The sequence below is a fragment of the Zootoca vivipara genome, chromosome 8 (assembly GCF_963506605.1).
Source record: "Zootoca vivipara chromosome 8, rZooViv1.1, whole genome shotgun sequence".
NCBI classification, from domain to species: Eukaryota; Metazoa; Chordata; class Lepidosauria; order Squamata; family Lacertidae; genus Zootoca; species Zootoca vivipara.
In genome coordinates, this window is record NC_083283.1 from 61,578,961 (window position 1) to 61,599,717 (window position 20,757).

At 44.8% G+C, this 20,757-nt stretch overlaps 1 protein-coding gene across 1 annotated transcript; it reads left to right on the forward strand.

Moving 5' to 3' along the window:
- The first annotated feature begins 3,113 nt into the window (after window positions 1-3,113).
- ADTRP (androgen dependent TFPI regulating protein) lies at window positions 3,114-20,390 on the forward strand. Its single transcript, XM_035125025.2, has 6 exons — window positions 3,114-4,225; window positions 8,730-8,864; window positions 12,020-12,121; window positions 16,799-16,914; window positions 18,059-18,210; window positions 19,123-20,390. The coding sequence occupies exons 1-6, from the start codon at window positions 4,064-4,066 to the stop codon at window positions 19,167-19,169; spliced, it is 714 nt and encodes a 237-aa protein (XP_034980916.1). The 5' UTR covers window positions 3,114-4,063; the 3' UTR covers window positions 19,170-20,390.
- Window positions 20,391-20,757: the final 367 nt, after the last annotated feature.

Here is a 20,757-nt window from a genome sequence, read left to right on the forward strand (position 1 = left end):
ATTGTATGATTGATTGTGGAATCTAATGTTAGAAATGACTCAGCACTGAAATGAAAACATGGGACTCATTCTTGCATGTAAATGCATTAAGACCCTATGACGCTTCAATATACATGTGAAGTAAGGGGGGTATGTCCCTTTGAGCATCACTTTACTTCCCCCACCCCTAGCTCCACATTGAATAGCATTTCTCATTTTAATGCCCATTCATCAAATTTGGAGGGCTTCTTTTGGAGCTCCTTGCAACCTCTTTTTTTTATTTTTACCATCCTGGATAATTGGGTGTCATTAGCAAACCTGCCCTCCTCACCCCTAGCTCCAGATCATTTATGAGAAAGTTAAAAAGCACCACTTCCCTAATACAATTCCTTGGAGAAACCCATGTCTTAATCTCTCCTTTGCGAGAACTGTCCATTTATCCGTACACTCTGCTTCTTGTTATTTACCCAGTTACTGATCCATAAGAGGGCACTTCCTCTTATTCCGCAACTCCTCAGCTTACTCTGAAGTCTTTGGTGAGAGAGCTTTTCAAAAGTCCAAGTACTGTGTTACTCCATCCACATTCTTATCAATACTATCAAATGAATCTAACAAATTAGATTGCAGCACTGCATGGGAAGTGCATTTCATAACAGCATTCTTCACCGTCACAGAAAGCAAGCCAAGCAGTGAAAATTCTTTCTTTCACCTGCCCGGAATCAGCAGGGAGGGGTGGCAATGCATGCTGGCTTTGCACAAGTTCCACATTCAACACTTATTATGTGAACCACCCTAAGATCTTATGATAAAGGGTGGTATATAAATCTACAAAATAAAAATAAATAAATAAACAATCACAATGGTGTGCAGGAGGCTTCCTTTGCCATATTAAAGCAACCATCCAATACACCCACAGTGATATCTATGAACATACACATCCTTAGCATATGCTAAGGATGTGAGCTACATCTACAAGTTATGGATAAAAAAGATGCTTGACCCTCACTGATTCATCCAGGAAATTATCATGCTTCTCACAGCCCTGCATATGAGATGAAAAACAGACACTTGTTATGTTCATAGCTCTGCACTAGAAAATCCCTGAAGCTGGGCAGTTGTATAACTAACATTCAAATCTCACGCTGTAGATACAGCCTCAAAACTACAGCCTCCATTATTAGGTGTATACGGACTTATGGGGTATACAGTGCAAACAGTGTTAGAAATTCAGATATATAAGCTAGGTGCAAATGCCCCCTTAAGCCAAGGTTACAGTCGCCAAAACATAATGTCTAGTTGCCATTTTGGGGTAAGGCAGCTCTAAAGTCTTATTTTTCAAACGACGTACTGACTGTGATTGATTCTCAGTTAAACATCTGGCTAGTTCAGATGACAACCTTGGGCTAGGTTAAGAACTTTGAGAACTTAAAGAAAAGTCACTTGATCCAGTGACGGTCCACATATATATTGGCCTATTCCTACCTCTTTTTCTTAATGGCGATACAGACCATTCATAACATAAGAATACTCTTCACAACTGTGAGCGGGCGCCAGGGCAATGGAGTGGCTTGAGTGAAAACAAGATACAACAATTACGGTAACTAAAGCGTTGTTCACTGCTCCTGCTCAGGCTGCACAGAAAAAGCATTTTGGTTCCTGAAACTCATTCCGACCATGCAGATAAAATGTAGCTGATAGAATTCTACAGGATGGGGTATTAGTGTGTCAAGATCCAATAATCCCCATGCATGCACCTCCAGATGGTGGAGATGTCAGGTGCCATCCAGGATCCTGGGCATCTTCACTTGGTCACAAGTGCAAAATGTGCCTGGCACCTGTCTAGTTTTGAACACTGAACGCAAAGGCTAACATTTGGGGGGGGGGGGCTCTGATAGGCTGCTTGCTCTGTTAGTCCTCTGAAAAAGTCACAAAGCCGTGAATAAATGCTCCTAGCATAGAATGGGCATAGTAGCAATGGCTTGCTTTAGAAAATCTTTGTATCAGTACAATGTGCAACTGATATTATCTAGAGCACTCCTGTTAGCCGTGGGCTGCTTCTCTTCACCTCCCCCACTACAACTATATTCCTCTCTGGCTGCAGTGTCTGGAATTTAATGTGATTAGACAAACAAGCGTATAAGCAGCAGCTCAGTTAAGAGGAACACCTAAGCTCTATTACCCATGACCTTTGTTCCTTCAGCCTGCTCTTTAAGGTTTACACCTGCTTGGCACATTCTGAAAATGTGTTAATGTAACATGCTAGCATGGACCTTCTATTTGCCAGGAGGTCCCATCACCTCCTGGCAAATAGAAGGGGAAGAAATGGAGGCAGTGAGAGATTTTACTTTCTTGGGCTCCTTGATCACTGCAGATGGTGACAGCAGTCACGAAATTAAAAGACGCCTGCTTCTTGGGAGAAAAGCAATGACAAACCTAGACAGCATCTTAAAAAGCAGAGACATCACCTTGCCGACAAAGGTCCGTATAGTTAAAGCTATGGTTTTCCCAGTAGTGATGTATGGAAGTGAGAGCTGGACCATAAAGAAGGCTGATCGCCGAAGAATTGATGCTTTTGAATTATGGTGCTGGAGGAGACTCTTGAGAGTCCCATGGACTGCAAGAAGATCAGACCTATCCATTCTTAAGGAAATCAGCCCTGAGTGCTCTCTGGAAGGACAGATCGTGAAGCTGAGGCTCCAATACTTTGGCCACCTCATGAGAAGAGAAGAATCCTTGGAAAAGACCCTGATGTTGGGAAAGATGGAGGGCACTAGGAGAAGGGGACGACAGAGGACAAGATGGTTGGACAGTGTTCTCGAAGCTACCAACATGAGTTTGACCAAACTGCGGGAGGCAGTGCAAGACAGGAGTGCCTGGCGTGCTATGGTCCATGGGGTCACGAAGAGTCGGACACGACTAAACGACTAAACAACAACAACAACAAGCATGGATGCCAGCATGGATGCAGTTCAAGGAGAAAGCTAACTAAACAAGGCACCAGGCACCCACATGGAATATTGAGAGTGTCGCTCTGCACATGTTTCCTGGGTGCCAACTCCCATTAACCTTTGGGGAGCCCAGGGCCCTCAAGTACTTTATGGGGGGGGGTGAACTCCTCTGAGTCCCACTGTGTGGCTCACTTGCAGCCCAGCACACGCAAGACCGCAAACCCTGGAAGTATTTGTGAAAGCCCAAAGCTGCAACAGGTATGGGCATGGGCTACTACTAGCAGAGCTTGGGCCTCCATTCACCATATGCAAAAGCGTGCCTAGACCAGTGGCTTTCAACCATTATGCTGTAGCACCCTGGGGTGCTTTGAATGATGGCCAGGGGTGCCACAGGCAACTCTGGCCTCTGTCCCTCTTTTTTTTCCTTCCTTCCCTCCTCTGATGCCTTCTCAAGTCTCCCAAAGGCTTGCAAAAGCTGTTTGTTGCAGCATCCCTGGCTATAAGCTCTGGCAAGCACCTCTCTTTGGGGGGGGGGGGCAGCTCAGAGACCAAGGGCAGCAGCAGCAGGCCAAAGGACTCCCAAGGAGAGGGGAGAGGAGGCTGAGGGAACACTCCACAAAGGAGTGTTAGAAAAAGGGTTAGTCTCTGCCAGCTCTGCAGGCAAAGGGTGACATAACTGGGTTCCTGAGCCCCACAGGGATGCTGCAAAAAAGAAGGTGCTATAGTTGCTCAAGGGAGCCAGTTGAAAACCTCTGGCCTGGGTTACTGTCGCAACAATAGAGATTCGAGAGGCGGGTTGTTGTTGTTTTAAGCAATGCACCTCAAAGGAAAACCAACGCCTCCAGCTCCACTCCCATCCTCGAAAACACGCGAAAACTTATGCAACTCGGGATCTTAATCTCCCCGAGTAATCTCGAGCGACAGCATATAAATCCAAAGGTCGAAGCCTGGCCTCACGTGAACGAACGGCATCAGCGGCAAAGGAAAACGGGAAGGGAAGCCAAAACTTCGGCCGCTGTCGCCAATGGTGATGCCCGCTGACTGACTAGCTTCCCCGTTCGGCTTCCCGCGGCGGCGAATGGCTGCCGGGCATTGAGTAGGAAGGAGCCGCTGCCGGTTTCCCCACCGCGCGCACCATGAAGGTCTCTTCGCTCTTCCTCTTCCACGGCCTCGCTCTCGCCTGGTACGTGTTCCTCGTCGCCTTCATCAACACGGTAGGGACGGGACCTGGCGACAAGAAGCCGGAGAACATCGTCGCCTACGGCGGGCCGTGGAAGTTCCTGACCGTGATCAACCTGGTAAGCGGCGCGCGCGGAGGCCGAGCCAGGCCTTCCCCCCTCGCCTCAGTCTGAGGGAAAAGAGGGGGCGGGTGCTTTCGCTTCCCGCCATCGGCGCCTCAGGAGACAGGCGGCAATCCAAAGGCATCTTGCGCCACGCGAAGTGGGTGGGAACCCCCTCACGGCCACGACCCCCCGACCTAGGCTAGAGTTATTATACGTTTCACTAGCCTGAAGCCCCTTAGCCACCCGTTGAAAGTAGGGGGCGGGGAGAGAGGGGTGGGTTTGAAATACAGCGTGGGTTGGGGTTGCCACCTGTATAATACAGGATCGTCCCGCATTTCCAAGTGAAATGCTATGTCCTGTATTTGTTACAGTTTTGACCTGTATTTCAGGTTTGGTCTTCTCTCTCTCTCTCTCTCTGCCAAGTTGGGGGGTCCTCTGCAAATGCATGCATTTGAAAGTCTCTGTGAAAGGTATTTAAACTCTTGGGTAGCAAAGCAGAGGCAGATTTGCAATTCCATGTGTATGTGTGTGTGTGCATGCATGCATGCCTGGGTGACAAGTTCCAGACGGGTCGTCCTGTTAGGCTGCAATAGGTTGCAATAGGTTGCTCTGAAGTCACTTCAGCATCAGACTTTTTTTGGGGGGGGGGCTCACCTAACCTCCTGCCCTGCCCTGTATTTTGCCAGAGCAAAGGTGGCAAACCCTAGCAGGAAATAATAGAACTGTAGAGTTGGAAGAGATCTGTGCATCTATGATGGAAGGCCACCCAACCTCTGCTTAAAAACCTCGAGGAGAGGGAATCTGTTCCACTGTGGAACGGCTTTTACTGTCACAGAAAGTTCTTCCTGCTGTTTAGTCAGAATCTCCTTTCCTGTAACTTGAATCCATCAGTTTGGGTCCTAGCCTCTGGAGCAGGAGAAAACAACAAGCTTGCTCCATTTTGCATGTGACAGCCATGTTGGTTACAGCATGGTGCTGGTAATGCCAAGGTTGGAAGTTTGATCCCCGTAGGGCAGTGGTTTTCAACCAGTGTGCCGTGCATAGCTGCCAAGTTTTCCCTTTTCTCGCGAGGAAGTCTATTCAGCATAAGGGAATTTCCCTTTAAAAAAGGGAGAACTTGGCAGCTATGGTGCCGTGGCACCCTTAGGTGCATGGAAATGGTGGTCAGGGGTTGTCGCGAGCAACACTGGCCTCTGTCCCTCTTTCCGTTCCTCCCTCCTCTGATGCCCTCTTGCGTCTCTGCCTCCCAAAGGCTTGCATAGCTGTCCGTTGCAACAGCCTTGGCTACAAGCTTCCCAGGCAAATGGTGTCTCTGGGGCTGGCCAGGGGGTGCTACCTGCACAGCAGGGGGTAGACTAGATGATCCTCAGGGTCTCTTCCAACTCTACGATTCTATGTGGGCAGAGAAGCAGAATTCTCTTCCTGTCTGTGGTTTCCCACCAAAAAGACTTTTTTAAGCCATCCCAGTACCTTGCACGAGTTAATTCCAGTGTTAAGAGACCATTGGGAGGGGGGTAGCTTTTACTAAGCTGTGGATAGTGTGTAATAGTAGTAGTTGTGCAGATGTGTTGAATCCTCCACCCCATGCTTCAATTTAAATTACACACACCCTCCATAATTTCCTAGGCATTCAGAAGCACACCTGCCTGGGTCTCTCTCTCTCTCTCTCTCTCTCTCTCTCTCTCTCTCTCTCTCTCTCCCTCTCTCTCCCTCTCTCTCCATGGGTCTTTGGCCATCAGGTCTAATTTACTCCCAAAATCCGTGTAAACTGCTTTTGCTTATGTTAATCCCTTACTATGCAGGTGCCTCTCCTTTTCCTGGGAAGAGGTCAGGGATGGTGTCATCATCTGGAGGACTATAGATTTTCCTCCTCCCAAGTAAAGTTTCAGAGGGACCACTATGTTAGTCTGTTCGAGCAGGAACAACACTGTATTGTGGCACCTTAACAGATCAACACCGAAAAAGCAGATTGCTTTCTGTGAAAGCAAATGCCAGAATAAAGCTCTTAGTCTTTCAAGTATCACAAGACTCATTGTTGCAGATTAAAAAACAACAACACTGAAACGCAATGTGTGATATGGTAGTGAGTCCAAAATCTGCTGTTCAATGGCAGAGGGGAGGGCAAACTCCAAGACACAGGCATACCTAGGCAGCTCTTTGTGCCTTGGCCCCTTTTCTGCTGTTGGACTGATCATAAAGTTAGGAAGTCTGTGCTAATGTATACCCTACACTGCTATTTTTCTGCAGTTGAACACTTTGCAGTTGACAACTTTTTTTTTTTACTTTCCCATACATGCATAAACCATTACATGGGCGTAGATGGGGGCAGGAGGGGGCAGCTGCCCCCCTATAAGCAGGGCCAGCGAAGCGGTCGTCAGAAGCGTCACGTTCTGGAGGGCGCCAAAGAAGAGGCGGAGGCTGGACGCGGCGCTCTCGTCCACCTCCACCATGCCGCGCCACGGCTGGAGCCTCTTCCCTGCTGGAGCGCCGCCCTCCAGAGCCTCGCCGGCAGCGCCGCCTCCACCATGCCGCCCTGCGCTGCAGCCAGAGTCTCCATCCTGCTGGAGCCGCCCTCTAGCTGCTCCCCGCCCAGAGGGAGACGTCCCTTCTAGCCGGCTGGCTGTGGGGCAGGCGGAGGGAACAGGGCAGTCTCGAACAGGTCGGGCGCAGCATGGTTTAAATGCAGCTTCGCCACGCAGCGCCCCGCCTACCGGCCCGGCGCCCTGGCACACCGCACCACCGGGACTCTACCTAGAGCTGGCCCTGGGAGGGAAAGCCAGCCAAACGCTTTGTACGGCTCAGGGGCTTTCCCTCCGCCCGCCTCACAGCCAGCCGGCTAGAAGGAAGGTCTTCCTTCTCCCCGGCTGGCTGTGGGGCGGGCAGAGGAAAAGCCCCAGAGCTGTGCAAAGCGTTTGGCTGGCTTTCCCTCCACCCGCCCCACAGCCAGCAAGGGAGAAGGGAGACGTCCCTTCTAGCCGGCGATCACGGAGGGGGAGGAGGGGATCGGAACAGCCCGATTTCAGGCTGATCCTGGTGGCCCCTCGCCCCTGCCGGTCGCGGAGGGGGAGGAGGGGGTCGGAGCAGCCCGATTTCGGGCTGATCCTGGTGCCCCCTCGCCCCTGCCGGTCACGGAGGGGGTCGGAGCAGCCCGATTTTGGGCTGATCCTGTCGCTCCCTCGCCCCTGAACAACCATGGCTTGCCTTGCCCCACTGTGGCCCCTCCCCTCCCGTGCCTTGGCCCCGCCCCTTGCTCCCCCCTAATTTTGATCCTGGGTACGCCCCTGAACCATCAAGCCAGATTTGTGACCTAAGCTAAGAGGACAAAAACACATTGCACCCCTTCATGCAGTCCATGTGATTTGTTAAGGGTGTTAGGAGTTGTAGCTCTGTGAGGGGTAAACTACAGTTTCCTGCTTTTTAAAGGAAGGCATGTACTTTAAATATATGGTGTGGATGTGACTGTCAGTGGAGGCCTACCCATTGGAACACCTTGCTTCATGCTCGGGAACACGATTGGCGTAAAAACTAAACTTGTTCTCTCTGAACTTTCACGTATAATGTTGTTCCTTCATTTATTTATATTGCGGTCTCTCAGTGTAACTTTGTGACCTCTGCTAAGGTTGTGTACACATCACCAGCTTACAACACAGTCGGCCATTTCCCCCCTCAATTCCTATTGAAGCTGGTTTGGCAAACAGCACATCAAAATGCAGTATTTTCTAAGAAATGACAGGATGAAGCTGGATTGTGACTAACATTGTGTATACACCACTTTCCAAACCAGAAGTGGGATTACACTGGATGCAGAGTAAATGAAATATACTCAGTCGAGAGTGCATTTCATGCTCTTTATTCAGCTTGTAGTAGCAAAAGACGAATGACTCTTTCCCCAAAACGCCTGCTATATATACTGTACATTATTTACACAATAGGGCTTGTGTGATTGGCTACTTCAGGGCTGCTCCTGTAGGCCAATCAGGTTGCGGATTCACTTCCGCCAGAAGCCTGATTGGCTGCTCCTGCAGGCCAATCAGGTTGATGATTCACTTCCACCTGGAGCTGGATTGGGTGGCTCCTGCGGACCAATCAGACTGCTGCATTCTGGATCCTATTGATCTAGGATTCAGCTCAGTACATAACAGTAAATGATAGTGTGTACACAGCTTTAGAGTCTGTCTATAGCTGTACAGCTTGCAGATAAGCTATAATACTGTACTCCCTTGAGGTGGGTTTTTTTTAAAAAAAAAATAATAATTAGTGAATCTTTGCACATTCAGGCTAACAAAGCTACTTAGTTCTCATAAAACCTTATATAAGTCTATTGAACAATGCAACGTTAAAGATTACCACCCAAACTAATTTATTAAAACACTCTCTGTAAATAAGATAGATATAGCTAGTGGCGTTTTCCACAGTGCTGATTCATGGTTTGCCCTGAAAACTGCCTTCTTAAGAGTTCATTGAGGTGTATATAATTAAAAATGGATGAAGATCTTCTCATTAGCTGTAATTAATTTAGGTTCTGCAGGCTGCTTACTTCGGGATCTCCTTGCTGATTGACGCGCTGGTACTAATGAAGCAACTGCGAATTGCTAAGTCCATGTTCCCCTTCAGAGACTTGATCTTTGGCAGCCTGGCTTTTCCTGTCTCCATGGTGAGTTTCAAATACACATAATCATTATTATGCCACTATTAGAAAACAAGCACTAGTTACTTTGGAAGGATTGTTCCGAGCCAATGATGCTCTAAGTAATGATAACTCATTAATGATAATACATTATTACTAAGGAGAATTCATTAAAGATAGTCCATTATTACTATTATTTTATTGATACTGTAATAGTAGCAGTATATATAAACAGCATATATAATTGCTTGAAAGAGACTTTAGTGTGTGATAGAATACAATTGCTTCATGTTTTCAAAAACCAAGCAAGGCAACTGAAACAAAGAAAGAGGGCTTGATCCCTGACATCTCCAGGTAGAGCAGGCAAAGGCCCCATCTAAAATTCTGGAGAGCTGTTGCAAATCATTGCAGACAGTATCAACCTAGATGCACTCTGTATCTCCCTATATCTAGCTTCCTGTGTTCCCAATAAATATTACCTGCTGCCTTACCAGGGAGTGGGTGGTGCTGTGATCTAAACCACTGAACCTCTTGGGCTTGCTGATTGGAAGGGCAGCGGTTCAAATCCTTGCGACAGGGTGAGCTCCTGTTGCTCTGTCCCAGCTTCTGCCAACTTAGCAGTTTGAAAGCACACCAGTGCAATTAGATAAATAGGTACCGCTGTGGTAAGAAGGTAAATGTGCACTCTGGCTTCTATCACGGTGTTCCATTGCACCAGAAGCAGTTTAGCCATGCTGGCCACATGACCCAGAAAGCTGTTTGTGGACAAATGCGGCCTGAAGCGAGATGAGCGCCGCAACCCCTTAGTCACCTTTGACTGGAGTCCAGGGGTCCTTTACCTTTTTTACCTTTTTTATCTGCTGACTTCCAAAATCCAGATAAGCACCTTAAGGGCCATTTAGCATCTTACAACATGCAACACAAGGGATATGTGTGGGTGTGTATATACTCACACTTCTGTTTTCTGCTGCATGTTGCCAAAATATGCCTGAACTGAACCTCAGTCTCAGTTAAACACATTTCACTTGAAGCGTCCCATGTTTAGTATGAAAATATAATTCATGTGTAGCTATGTAGTAGAGTAGGCATCAGACACTAATACTCCACTTTAAACCTGCAAAAATGCAAGCAAGGAAAGTCAGGTAAAATTGAGACAGTTTCTTTTGGCAAAGGTCAAATGAGCAGAATGTACTGTTTCCAAAGCCATTTTTTTCTACATCCATAGAGGGATCACCAGGTAAAGGGCTAGGTTTAGAGAGGGACTTGCTTCTATTATAAACAATGCTTACTATTTTTAGTAGGAGAACATCCTTTCTCAGCTCCTGTGTCCCTGGTTTGCTCTAATGTGGACTCACACTCAGCAGAGAAAACAAAGCTAAGAAAACACAACTGATGCTGTAATTATTTTTCTTGTGTTAAAATGCACTCACTGAGAAAGATTTCTCAATAGATAATATTCACTTCTTCGGCTTAAAGCCTGTTCTTAATGAATGAGGGTGATGTTTGTTGTTAAGCCGCTTGGAGAAGCAGAAGGTAGATCTGATCATCATCAAAGACAGAGACGGTCCTACTGTTAGCCAAAGTGAGGTGACTGCCTCAGGCAGCAGTTACAGTGGGACGGAGGCAGCAGCAATAGCCCCCTGGCTGGCCCTCCTACCCCCCTTCCTTCTGTCATTCTCCTCTATGGAAAGACAGGCTTGGATACTATGCAGCCTGTCTTGGCCCTTCCAAACTAACCTGCTGCCTAGTACCGTAGAGGGCACTATTCCGTCACCAGTGTTGAAATAAGTTTAATTGGCTTCTGTGCATAGAACAGAGATGGGGGAAATCTTGTCCTTCACCTCATGCAGCAAAAAAAGCTCGGGCCATTTCTGACAGAAGGGTTGAGATCACAGTTCTCTTTCTCCTCTTCTGGTTATTGTTCATACTATAAAGACCTTACTGGCTTTCTAGCCCAGTGGAAGGGCCTGTTGCTTGGCAATGGTGTCCATGCTTTGCATCCTTGGCGCCTTCAGTATAAAACAGTTCCCAGACAGAGCAGCTGAAAAAGTGCCACTGTATATGGGGTCTGAATAGATTTCAATGGGCTTTGTGGATTTCTAGCCTAGAAAGCATCTCCTGGTGGTCTTCACGGCTTTTCCTCTTTTGCTGTTCATGCCAGTCTTTGCCAAAGATAACAGTTGAAGAACATGGCTTTCCCCAAGGAATCCTGGGAAATTGTAGCTCTGGGAAGGGTATACTACAGCTCTCCTTTAAATGCATGTTGTGGAGGTGAGAGAAAAGTAAAAAAAAATCTTCCCAAATTGAACATTGTGAAGTAGAGAGCATTCCTAGGAAAAGTAATTAGACAATTACTTGCATAGGTGGTTTTTTTAATGGCTATTGTGCTTTTAATCATATAGCACTCTGTACTCAAAAAGAAGGCAATCAAGATGATTTTATAAATGCATAATTATTATCAGTTGTAGTAAACATAATCTGAGCACAGTTCTTGTATTTGCTCTGAATTTCAGGACTGTGGGGAGCCTTGAGGTTTTCAGGAAGCCTGTCAGTCTAGTGTTGTATATGTGTGAACTGGCTTTGATTACCCAGTGTAGGAAGAGTAACCCTCTGGACTGCTCAGGGGCACTTGATATGGCCAGCAGGCAGAATCTCCACTCTGCCCTCACACATTCACTGAACATGTGGAGAAAGTCATGTGAAGATTCATGTTGCCTTTCTTTTTGCTACAAGGCGGAACCATTTAAGGCGCATCCAATTGTCATACGACCGCCAATACATGGATCCTTTTGGACCCAGAAAAGGGAAGAATGTGGTAGGCTGGGGAATAACAAGGCGGAGAGGGCTTATGCACAGGAACAAAAACCCCTCACAAAATGTTTGCCACCTGTACATCACTTATTCCAGGACTAAAGGCTTACCTAGGTTCCATGGCCCAGAGTTGGTTACAGCACTAAATGAATTCTAAAATAATAAAATACATACGGTACTGTTGTGATACTGTCTGAAACCTTGCATAAGTGAATCCCAGCCCCTCATTTCACAACTCATTATTCTGGAGTGCTGTGACAGGAAGAAGCCTGCCACAGTACTGTACTTTATTTGAGAGAAGTGGAAAGTACTTTGTTAGATGCTTGTGTTAGATAAACTCATCACCTTTTTCTTTTAATGATCTGTTTCAGTTAGTGTTTGTATCCTTTTGGACACTATTCCTTTATGATCGGGAGCTTGTTTATCCCAAGAGCCTTGATGGCATCCTTCCTTTATGGCTGAATCATGCTATGGTGAGTAAAATGTACAAAAAGCAACAACAGCAAAATGGAACAAAGGCAATTTGCAATAAATATTCAAACATTGCATGATAGATGCAAGGGAAAGCAGACATGATCCAGCCAATTATGCACTTTTAATTTCCACTGATCTCGGTGGGAGAGTCAATATATACTTAACGTCTCTCATCAAATTTAATAAGATGTGCTTAACTTTGGTAGGAACATGCCCAGATTCTGCAAATTTTTATATGTTGCTTCCTTGCTGTCTCTTTAAGCATAGACGGGCAATGAGTGGGCTTGTGAATTGCTAAAGGAAGTCTTAAAGCATAGGGGAAAATATCAGTGAATCGTTGCTTGCCAAGTGTAAGTCAATTGAAAGATGTGAAGTCATTAAACGGGGTGGCAGGATGGGGTGGGGAGAGAGAGACACTTTCTAGCTTACTGCAGTGCATATAAAAGAATGAAAGTGCTGTTGCTGTAAACAGAGTGTTATACAATGCAGAATGTCTGGGAATACAAATGAATGTTTAGTGGTTTTTAGAATGGAGTAAAAGAATCCAAAAAGGTATGTAGCAGGAGCTCTCCAGTCGAGCAGCAAATGTGAGTAGAAACAACAAGCAGCAGTGCAAAAATGATGGCTGACTGACTCCTGCACCTTACATTTTAAATTTCATTTTTAGCGGAAAAAAAGAAAGGAAAGGAAATGTAGGGGGGGGGAATCTTTGCTGCTCTGGGCAAAGTTGCTACCAGTAAAATAGAAGCTGTGGGTATGTGCAGAATTCACAACATGTCCTCTTGGGAATAGGTGGGTGGAAAAGTTCAGTATGAATCATAAGAGCCTAAATGAATGAAATAACCATCATACCCAATATGCTGAAGCTTGATTCTCTCAACCTTCCGTAGTGAATGAGGCTACTGGCTCTTACAGTGCCACGAAAAGATCAATATTCCTTGCAGTGACAACCCAAATTCTGCCTTTATTGTCTGCACAAATGAGTTTGTTTGCCTCACTCGCTCCTCTGGAATGCTAGTCATGTGGAAGAAGGGCAATGAGTCATAAGAACCAAAACAAATGAAACAGCAATCATACCCAAGACTCAGCCTGGATTTTCTCAACCTTCCCGACTCAGTGCCATTATAGGCTACTAACATAGACGGGTGCCACATAAAGACCCATTTTTATGATCTGACCTCTTGACACCCTATAATCTTAGTTTCCTCTAACATTGCCCACACACCAGCAGAGGATGGCATGGTGGGACTGAGCTACTTCCATTGGCACATATGGAAAATCGGTGCAGGATAGCAGCCACAAGCCTTATGAACCTGTTTAAACAAACAAAACAAGTCATAGGTTAAATATTTTATGTTCCCGAGAAGTTAGAATGAGCCCATTTTTCAGAAGTGATGTGACACTCGCTCAATGGGCAAATCATTCTGCATGAATTATTCAACCTAGGCATGGAGCTAAATGATGTATCCCTTCAGCTAACATTTGTTCTTTCCATGTTTCCTAAGAAAACCAGAAATTTCTAAGTGATTCAAGTTCCCTTATGAACAAGTTTTGAAGGAGGGAGAAGAGTTGAGAAGAGCAGAGCACCATCACATTGCCCCAAACTTGCCTTACTATTTAACCGCCATGTGCCGGTGCAGGGAGAAGGAAGGCAAAACATATCCCCACGTACGCTGGAACTTGATTCAACAGAACATGTTCACATCTGTGGATAATCAGTAATATTTGCATGGGGAGGGTTGGGATAGGGAAAACCTTCAACCTACTGTGATGGTGTTCTTCACTTGCTAACTGCTTATCTACTTCATCTGTAAGAAAAGAAAGTTTCATACCTACCAACACCCCACACCCACCATGCATATCCAGGGATGGAACCAGGCCTCCTCCTGAGACGACATTTGTGTGCCAGTTGTGCTGGTCAGCCCAGGGTAACTTCCTGCCAGGTTGTGCTGTGTCGGGGCAACATCCTGCCAGGCCTCCTCTGTCCTCTCAAGTTGGGGAGGGGGAGCTGAGCCCCATCCCAACAGACATTGGGGGGGGGCTGTAGAGGCCTCAGCGCCATAGTGCCTGCTAGGGAATGTTGCATGTATTGTAAGTGTCTGTGAGTGATGATAGTATAGCCCATATTAACTGGCTGTGTGCCGCTTCCCAGAACCCTTTGCAGCATTCAGGGGTTCTATAGCAGACCTGCCGAGATACCACCAGTGCAGGCAATTCTATCTGGAAAGCGTTCTCTAAGGGTTGGACATTTGGAACCACTGCCTCAGATAAACGTAGATTCCTCCAAGAAAACATTTCCCATTCAATATTTAAATATAAACTGAAACTTCTAGCATCGTGTTATGCCATCACAGTAAGGGTGGCAGACTAATATGCCTTCCCTCAGAAAGCAAAGCATTTAATTAACTTGTATCAGTAAATAAATCAAAACAAAGCAATACCGAACTCAAAGTGAAATGAAACTTTCATAAGCAGTCGGAATGTAATACAGTATTTTAAGCAACCCATTCCTTAACAGCAAAATCATTACATACAGCTTTTATTCAAATTAGTGGGTTTGGGGTTTTGTTTTTTTAGAGTGAGGGAGGGGGAGGACTTAGAAAGAATGCCTTTTCTCCCCTCCCTGTGATAATTGTTTTCCTTTTTCAGTTTCACTTGTTACAAGTGAAGCTGAAAAGAAAACTGTTAATGGAAAATACAAGAATGAGTCACTGTTTCCAGCCATTTTTGCCAACCCTTGGAGATTGGTGTCAGTCCAGGCCTAATTATTAAGACTTGCTTTTTAAACAGGTTTTTAAAATTATTTGCTTAAAGAACAAAGCTTGCATTTATTTGAATGAATGCTAGATTAAACAATACATTATAGTGGCAATGAAGTTTAATTGCCTTTAATGACTCATGGTGTGTGGTGTGACTAGAGTCATATTAAAAATTGCTATGAGTAGGGACCACTTTGCCTGAGAAAAAAAACAAAATGCATTTAAAGGGCTTTCAACTAGTTTTAAGTTGCAGTATATGGTCCATTACTAATGCCATTGCGGCAGTTAGCTTTCCATTGTCTAGTAAAAAGAATTCATTTAGAGAGCTAATTGAAAGCCAGTGGCAAATGGAAACCTTTGCAATAACTAGTCAATCATGCAGCACTTCTGTGTTTTGCAATAACAGGCAAAACATACAAAGGTTCTAGAAATAGTATAATCACCAGATCCAAGTGAACCTAAAAATAGAGAGCGTGCACTGTGGAATGACAGGATATTATTATTATTATTATTATTAGGCACCATCTATCTATATCTGCGCAGTGGTACCTTGGTTCTCAAAATTAACCCGTTCTGGAAGTCCGTTCCGAAACCAAAGCATTCCAAAACCAAGGTGTGCTTTTCCATAGAAAGTAATGCAAAACAGTTTAATCTGTTCCAGACTTTTAAAAACAACCCCTGAAACAGGAATTTAACATGAATTTTACTATCTAACAAGACCATTGATCCATAAAATGAAAGCAATAATCAATTTACTGTACTATAAAATAGATAAGACAGTATTGTAGATGATAAAAATTAAAATTATTATTTTTATTTACAACATCAGCGATAGTCATTGTTTGGATGGGGGGCTTTTATCCATTTCCGCAGTCACACAATCAATCAGTCAGTAGCTGAACTGGGTTCCACACAGTCACAAAAACAAATTAACCAAAAAAGCCTCAAAAACAAAAAACGCAAAATAAATAGCAAAAATAAAAGTGCCAAACTTAATCCGTTCTGGAAGTCCGTTTGACTTCTGAAATGTTCAAAAACCAAGGCGCAGGTTCTGATTGGTGCAGGCACCCTGGAAACAATAGCTGACAGCCACATCGGACGTTCGGTTTCTGAAAACCGTTCAAAAACCATTCCGGGTTTTCAGTGTTTGGGAACCAATGTGTTTGAGAACCAAGGTACCACTGTATAAGCTAGTTCCCTAGCTTATACTGTTGGATCACGGTGACCTTAAGTGAGGTATACCTTCCTGTTTCCTAGGGGAAGTTACATAGGAGGTTGCCTCTAGCTCAGCATTGTCCCATGGGTAGCCCAGTGTGATGGGTAGACCAAGGGAAAGGGTGTCTCCTTTCCTTGATGCTATGGGACACAGCCTCTGATATCTGGAATTCAACTGGGAAAGAGCAGAGGTGCTAAAATCCAGGCATCTTTTCAGCTTCATGAACCCCATCTCCATACTTTCTGAAAAAGACAGGCATGGTAGTATATAGGACAAAGCAGGGTTTCTCAAACTTGGGTCTCCAGCTGTTTTTGGACCAACTCCCATCATCTCTAGCTAGCAGGACCAGTGGTCAGGGATGGTGGGAATTGTGGTACAAAAACAGCTGGAGACCCAAGTTTGGGAAACACTGCTCTAAAGGAATGGATATCCCTTAAAATAAGACATCAAGAATCAATAGCAGAGTTTTTGTTTTAATCCTCTGGCTGAAAGAACAAAACAAAAAACCAAAAAAACCATTGTCTTTGCCCCAGAAAGTTACCACATAGAACATTCAGCCAACAGCTAATCAGGACGCTGGCTGAAAGACTTATGGTAGAAAGGCCAAGCCAAAGCTCTGTACACCTTATTGTAAGCAATGATGACTTACATAAATTCAACACAAGTACAGTTTTGTGTGACGCACTGTCTTTTCTTTCCAGCACACTGTTATATTACCATTGTCCCTGATGGACCTCTTTATTACCCCACATCGTTATCCATCAAAGAGAAAAGGGATCAGCGTATTAGCAATTGGGGGTACTGCCTATGTCTATTGGTAAGATCTTTGATTTTTTAATGAAGAAAGTCTCTTTCACATGATGCTTTGGCATCTATCTTTAACAGGCAGGAAGCCAAGAGGGAATTCCTTCTCTCACCTAGTTATTACACACAGCCACGGTCCTTGCTTAACCCTGCTAAAAGAAATCCCGACTATGCAGCTCAGCTACAATAGACTCCTGATCAGACTTTAGAGAAGCTTTGGAACAGTTGAACAAGTGCATTATACAACCATACATTAGGCCTCATGAGGGGCCTTTTTAGCCTAATCAGATCCTAAACTTAATAAGATTATTCATGCCGCTTATTGAAATTCCTTTCCCATGCACGGGTTTGCTTGCTGTGATTTGTGCTGTCTATTAGTTTGGCTGTTGTGAGCATGGGGCAAGGCCTCCTCGAGATTCCCCCAGAAAACTCGCTTTTAAAAAGGTGTCCGTATTCCAGAAGGAATGGAACTTCTGGCTCATAGGTGAAGCTCATCCTAATGCAATGTGACAAACAGTGATCATGGTGGGGCGTTGAATGTTATCCTCTGAACCTGGATGGAAGGCCTTGAATATTCTTAGCCTCCGCTGGTGCCCAAGCCCTCTGCCATTCAAGTCTGGTGTCGGATCCCAGACAAGAGTATTATGGGGCTGAATTACCTCCTCAGAACTACCTCTTTACCCCATCCCCCTTTATCTAAAATTTACCATGTCAGACAACTTGCATTTATGTTTTTGCTGCTTTCTTTCACTAAATGGTGTTCCCACATAGAGATCTGCATAAAAAAACATCTGGCTACCCCAGGCAGAAAAAAAATATTTTAGGTGTTTGTGTACCTGTGAATAAATGCAGGTGTGTTAAAAAAACAAAAACCAAGAATCTCACCTAAGCTATTTGCCCATTAAAGTGTCTTTAAGGGCTAAAAGCAATTTTGGGCAAGAAACTGGAACACCTTCTAAGCTAGAACCGCATGACTGCATTTTTTCTTCTTCTTCAATGTGCAGTTCGAGCAAGCCTTTAAAATGTTTGTCCTAACTTGTACTTTGGCCCTTAGTTGCCACATTCTTCCCAAGGAAACTGCAAGCCAAGCTGTATAGGCTAGCTAGGATGCTATGTTCTAACTTAAGATGTCCAAACTAAAATGCATTCTTTTCTAGGCTTCTGTGGATTTACTCAGTGACTGGGAGGTGGGTGTACCCTATCTTTGAAAAGCTAAGTGTACCTGGCATAGGTGCCCTTTTTGTGGTGAGCACTTTGGTTGCTCTCTTTTGCTACAACACAGGAGAATTCGTCTGCCGCATGATTTGGGGTGAGTCCAGTCTTGTAAACTAAATCCTCAAAAGTTACCAGTCTGATATTTTTTAAAATTAGTTTGCACACGTTCTTCTCTTATACATTTGTGGCACATCGAAAGGTTAAAAAGGGAAGGGAGGAAAGAAAGAAAATAAATTTCCCTGGCTTCTCTCGGTTCCCTAATTGGTCACTTGATTCTTATTCCTCACAGTTAAATCAGGGCTAGTAGAACTTGCACATTCACTTGTCAGGCCCTAGTTGAAATGTCTCCCCCATGGGTGGTGCGTGGGTCCAGTGCTATAAATGATAAGAAGACATTGCACTGAGGTAAAAGCAGAAGTGAAATAGCATGCAAGCTTAGTAATAAGCAAAAAGCCTATAGTCACCATGCATGCAGGTGCATATGTGAAGGGGCAAGTACCGGTAATTACCATTTTCAGAGGGAGGCTATCCCTGGTCATGTGTTCCTGTATGCATGATAGAGATAAGATGCATGGAACAAACTTCAGTCTTTCGCATGGTAAGTAAATGTGCAAAATCACACTGAAACTTGATTATTATGGGCCATGTGCCAGGGAGTTAATGGGACCCCCCAACCAACAGGGGGTGCTGAGATAGGTGGTCTGTCTCTCAGTTGTGGATAAGGTTGCCTGTTCATGGGGGAAGTGAGACACACTCTCCCAGTCTCTTGTGGCTCACCAGCAACACCTTCTCCTGCAGCTCACTCTTACTTCTAGTTTGGCAGTGCAGAGAGTGGCTGTTGGCTCTTCTCATGGGCCAGATTTTGCTCCAGGGCTGTCAGCTGCTGGCCCCGAAGTGAGTTCACTTCTTTCCCCCCAGTATGGAACAAAATCAAGTTGTGTTTGGATTGTTATCATTCATCTCACCAGTAAGCCATTTTTCTTCTTTTGCTTATGCCATTGCACAGGTGACTCCATAGTAATACTTGACATTTACAAGAAGAAAAGCAAATGAAACTTGAATGGTGCCAGAGCGAAACCTAGATGAATTAAGAATGAAGCCAGCGAAGTCAAACAAGAAGATCTCTCCATGTGGAACCTTCTCATATGCTTGTTCAACACTTTGTGTCTTCCAACGAATCTAGATTCTAAAAATAACTGGATTCTGGGGATGGATTTGAGGGTCTGCCTGGGTGGATCCCTTTCAGGATTCCAGAGGATTAATTTGATTCCAGAAAGCTTAAGATGGATCCCCAAGCACATCAAGCCAGAGGTGTGTTGTATGCCAATTAAATAAGTGGTACATACCTTAGGACAGAATCTTCCAAGGCTGCTACAAACTGTCTGGAGTGGATTGCTTCAGTCCTATCAATGAGGCTAAACTGCACTGGGAGAGCCACAGCAGCTCCTGAGGCCTTGGTCCTTTACACTTGTGTGTTACATTGTTATGGAAGCTGCAGTCATCACAATGCCCTGCAAATCTAGATGCCTGTTGTAGCTCTTCTGGTGGAGACTGGGCCCTTCTCCCCTCTCCTGAACGGAGAGAGAGATGGGGAAGAGCCTACATTGAGAGGAGTGCTGCAGACATAGGAGGTTTTTGGCTTGTGAATGAGTGCACCCATGTGATCAAGACCATTGGAAACTCCTGCGTAGGAAAGGCTGGACTCTAGGCCCTCCAATACCTGATCCAGAGCAAATAAATTCAGACTGACGAGGGCTGCCTTGAATCTTTTGTACTACAAAATGAATCTTTTGTACTACATCATGTAGGCTAACCTGATGGCATCATTTCAGATGATTAAGGAAAAGAATTTACAGTTGCAGATTAAAGAAATGCATAGCATCCAGTGCTCAAGCTCAATGCCATGGGATAAGTATTCATCCTTAATGATCTAAAGAGCAAATCTGCTAAGTGTCCAGTGAAAGCAGCATGGCTACAGCTTGAAATCCGAATTATTAACAGGCATTTACAAAAAAAAGGAAAAAAAGTTAATGAGATTCTTGACATTTACATGGTTTCCTCTTTTGGGTTTCAGATGTGGCACTCCTGAATCAAAATAATGTAATTATGCTTAACATTATGTTAACATGAGGGTTAACACAAATCTCTCTGCCACATTTTCCATTCATTTACTAATCTCACTTGCTAGTTTATTTCTGTTATTAACCTCAGCGTCTTATTAAGTCTTATAGAACTGGAGCAATTCTTTGAAGATTAATAAAATAAATAAATGAGCATGACCCATCATTTCCTTCAATGACCAGCATTCTCAAGCATAAAAGGCTTTTAATGGTGTGGTGATTGTAATGGTGTGGTGATTAGCATTAATGGGCTTGTCATGGTTGTGCCCATTTGTGATCAGAGATGTAAAAAGAGGTAGTTTAATGATCTGCAGTTTCTTTCCTGCCTTAGAAATGTGATACCCATCAGAATTTGGGATCAGGCACTTAAAGTCAGTGGCAGCTTTGAAAATGAGACAGACAGAAGTAGAGACAGCTGAGAAAATTTTAGCTAGCCTGGAAATTATGGGGAATACACACTGTTGCTTCGGAAAATCTGGTGCAGAATCAGCAGTTTAGCTGTCTCTTTTCACAAGTCTGCT

Bases quoted from the DNA above. Each gene is read 5' to 3' on its own strand.
- ADTRP (XM_035125025.2), top strand. From the start codon at position 4,064: ATGAAGGTCTCTTCGCTCTTCCTCTTCCACGGCCTCGCTCTCGCCTGG. The intron at 8,865-12,019 runs GTGAGTTTCAAA...GATCTGTTTCAG, and splicing joins TGGCTTTTCCTGTCTCCATG to TTAGTGTTTGTATCCTTTTG. The intron at 12,122-16,798 runs GTGAGTAAAATG...TTTTCTTTCCAG, and splicing joins TATGGCTGAATCATGCTATG to CACACTGTTATATTACCATT.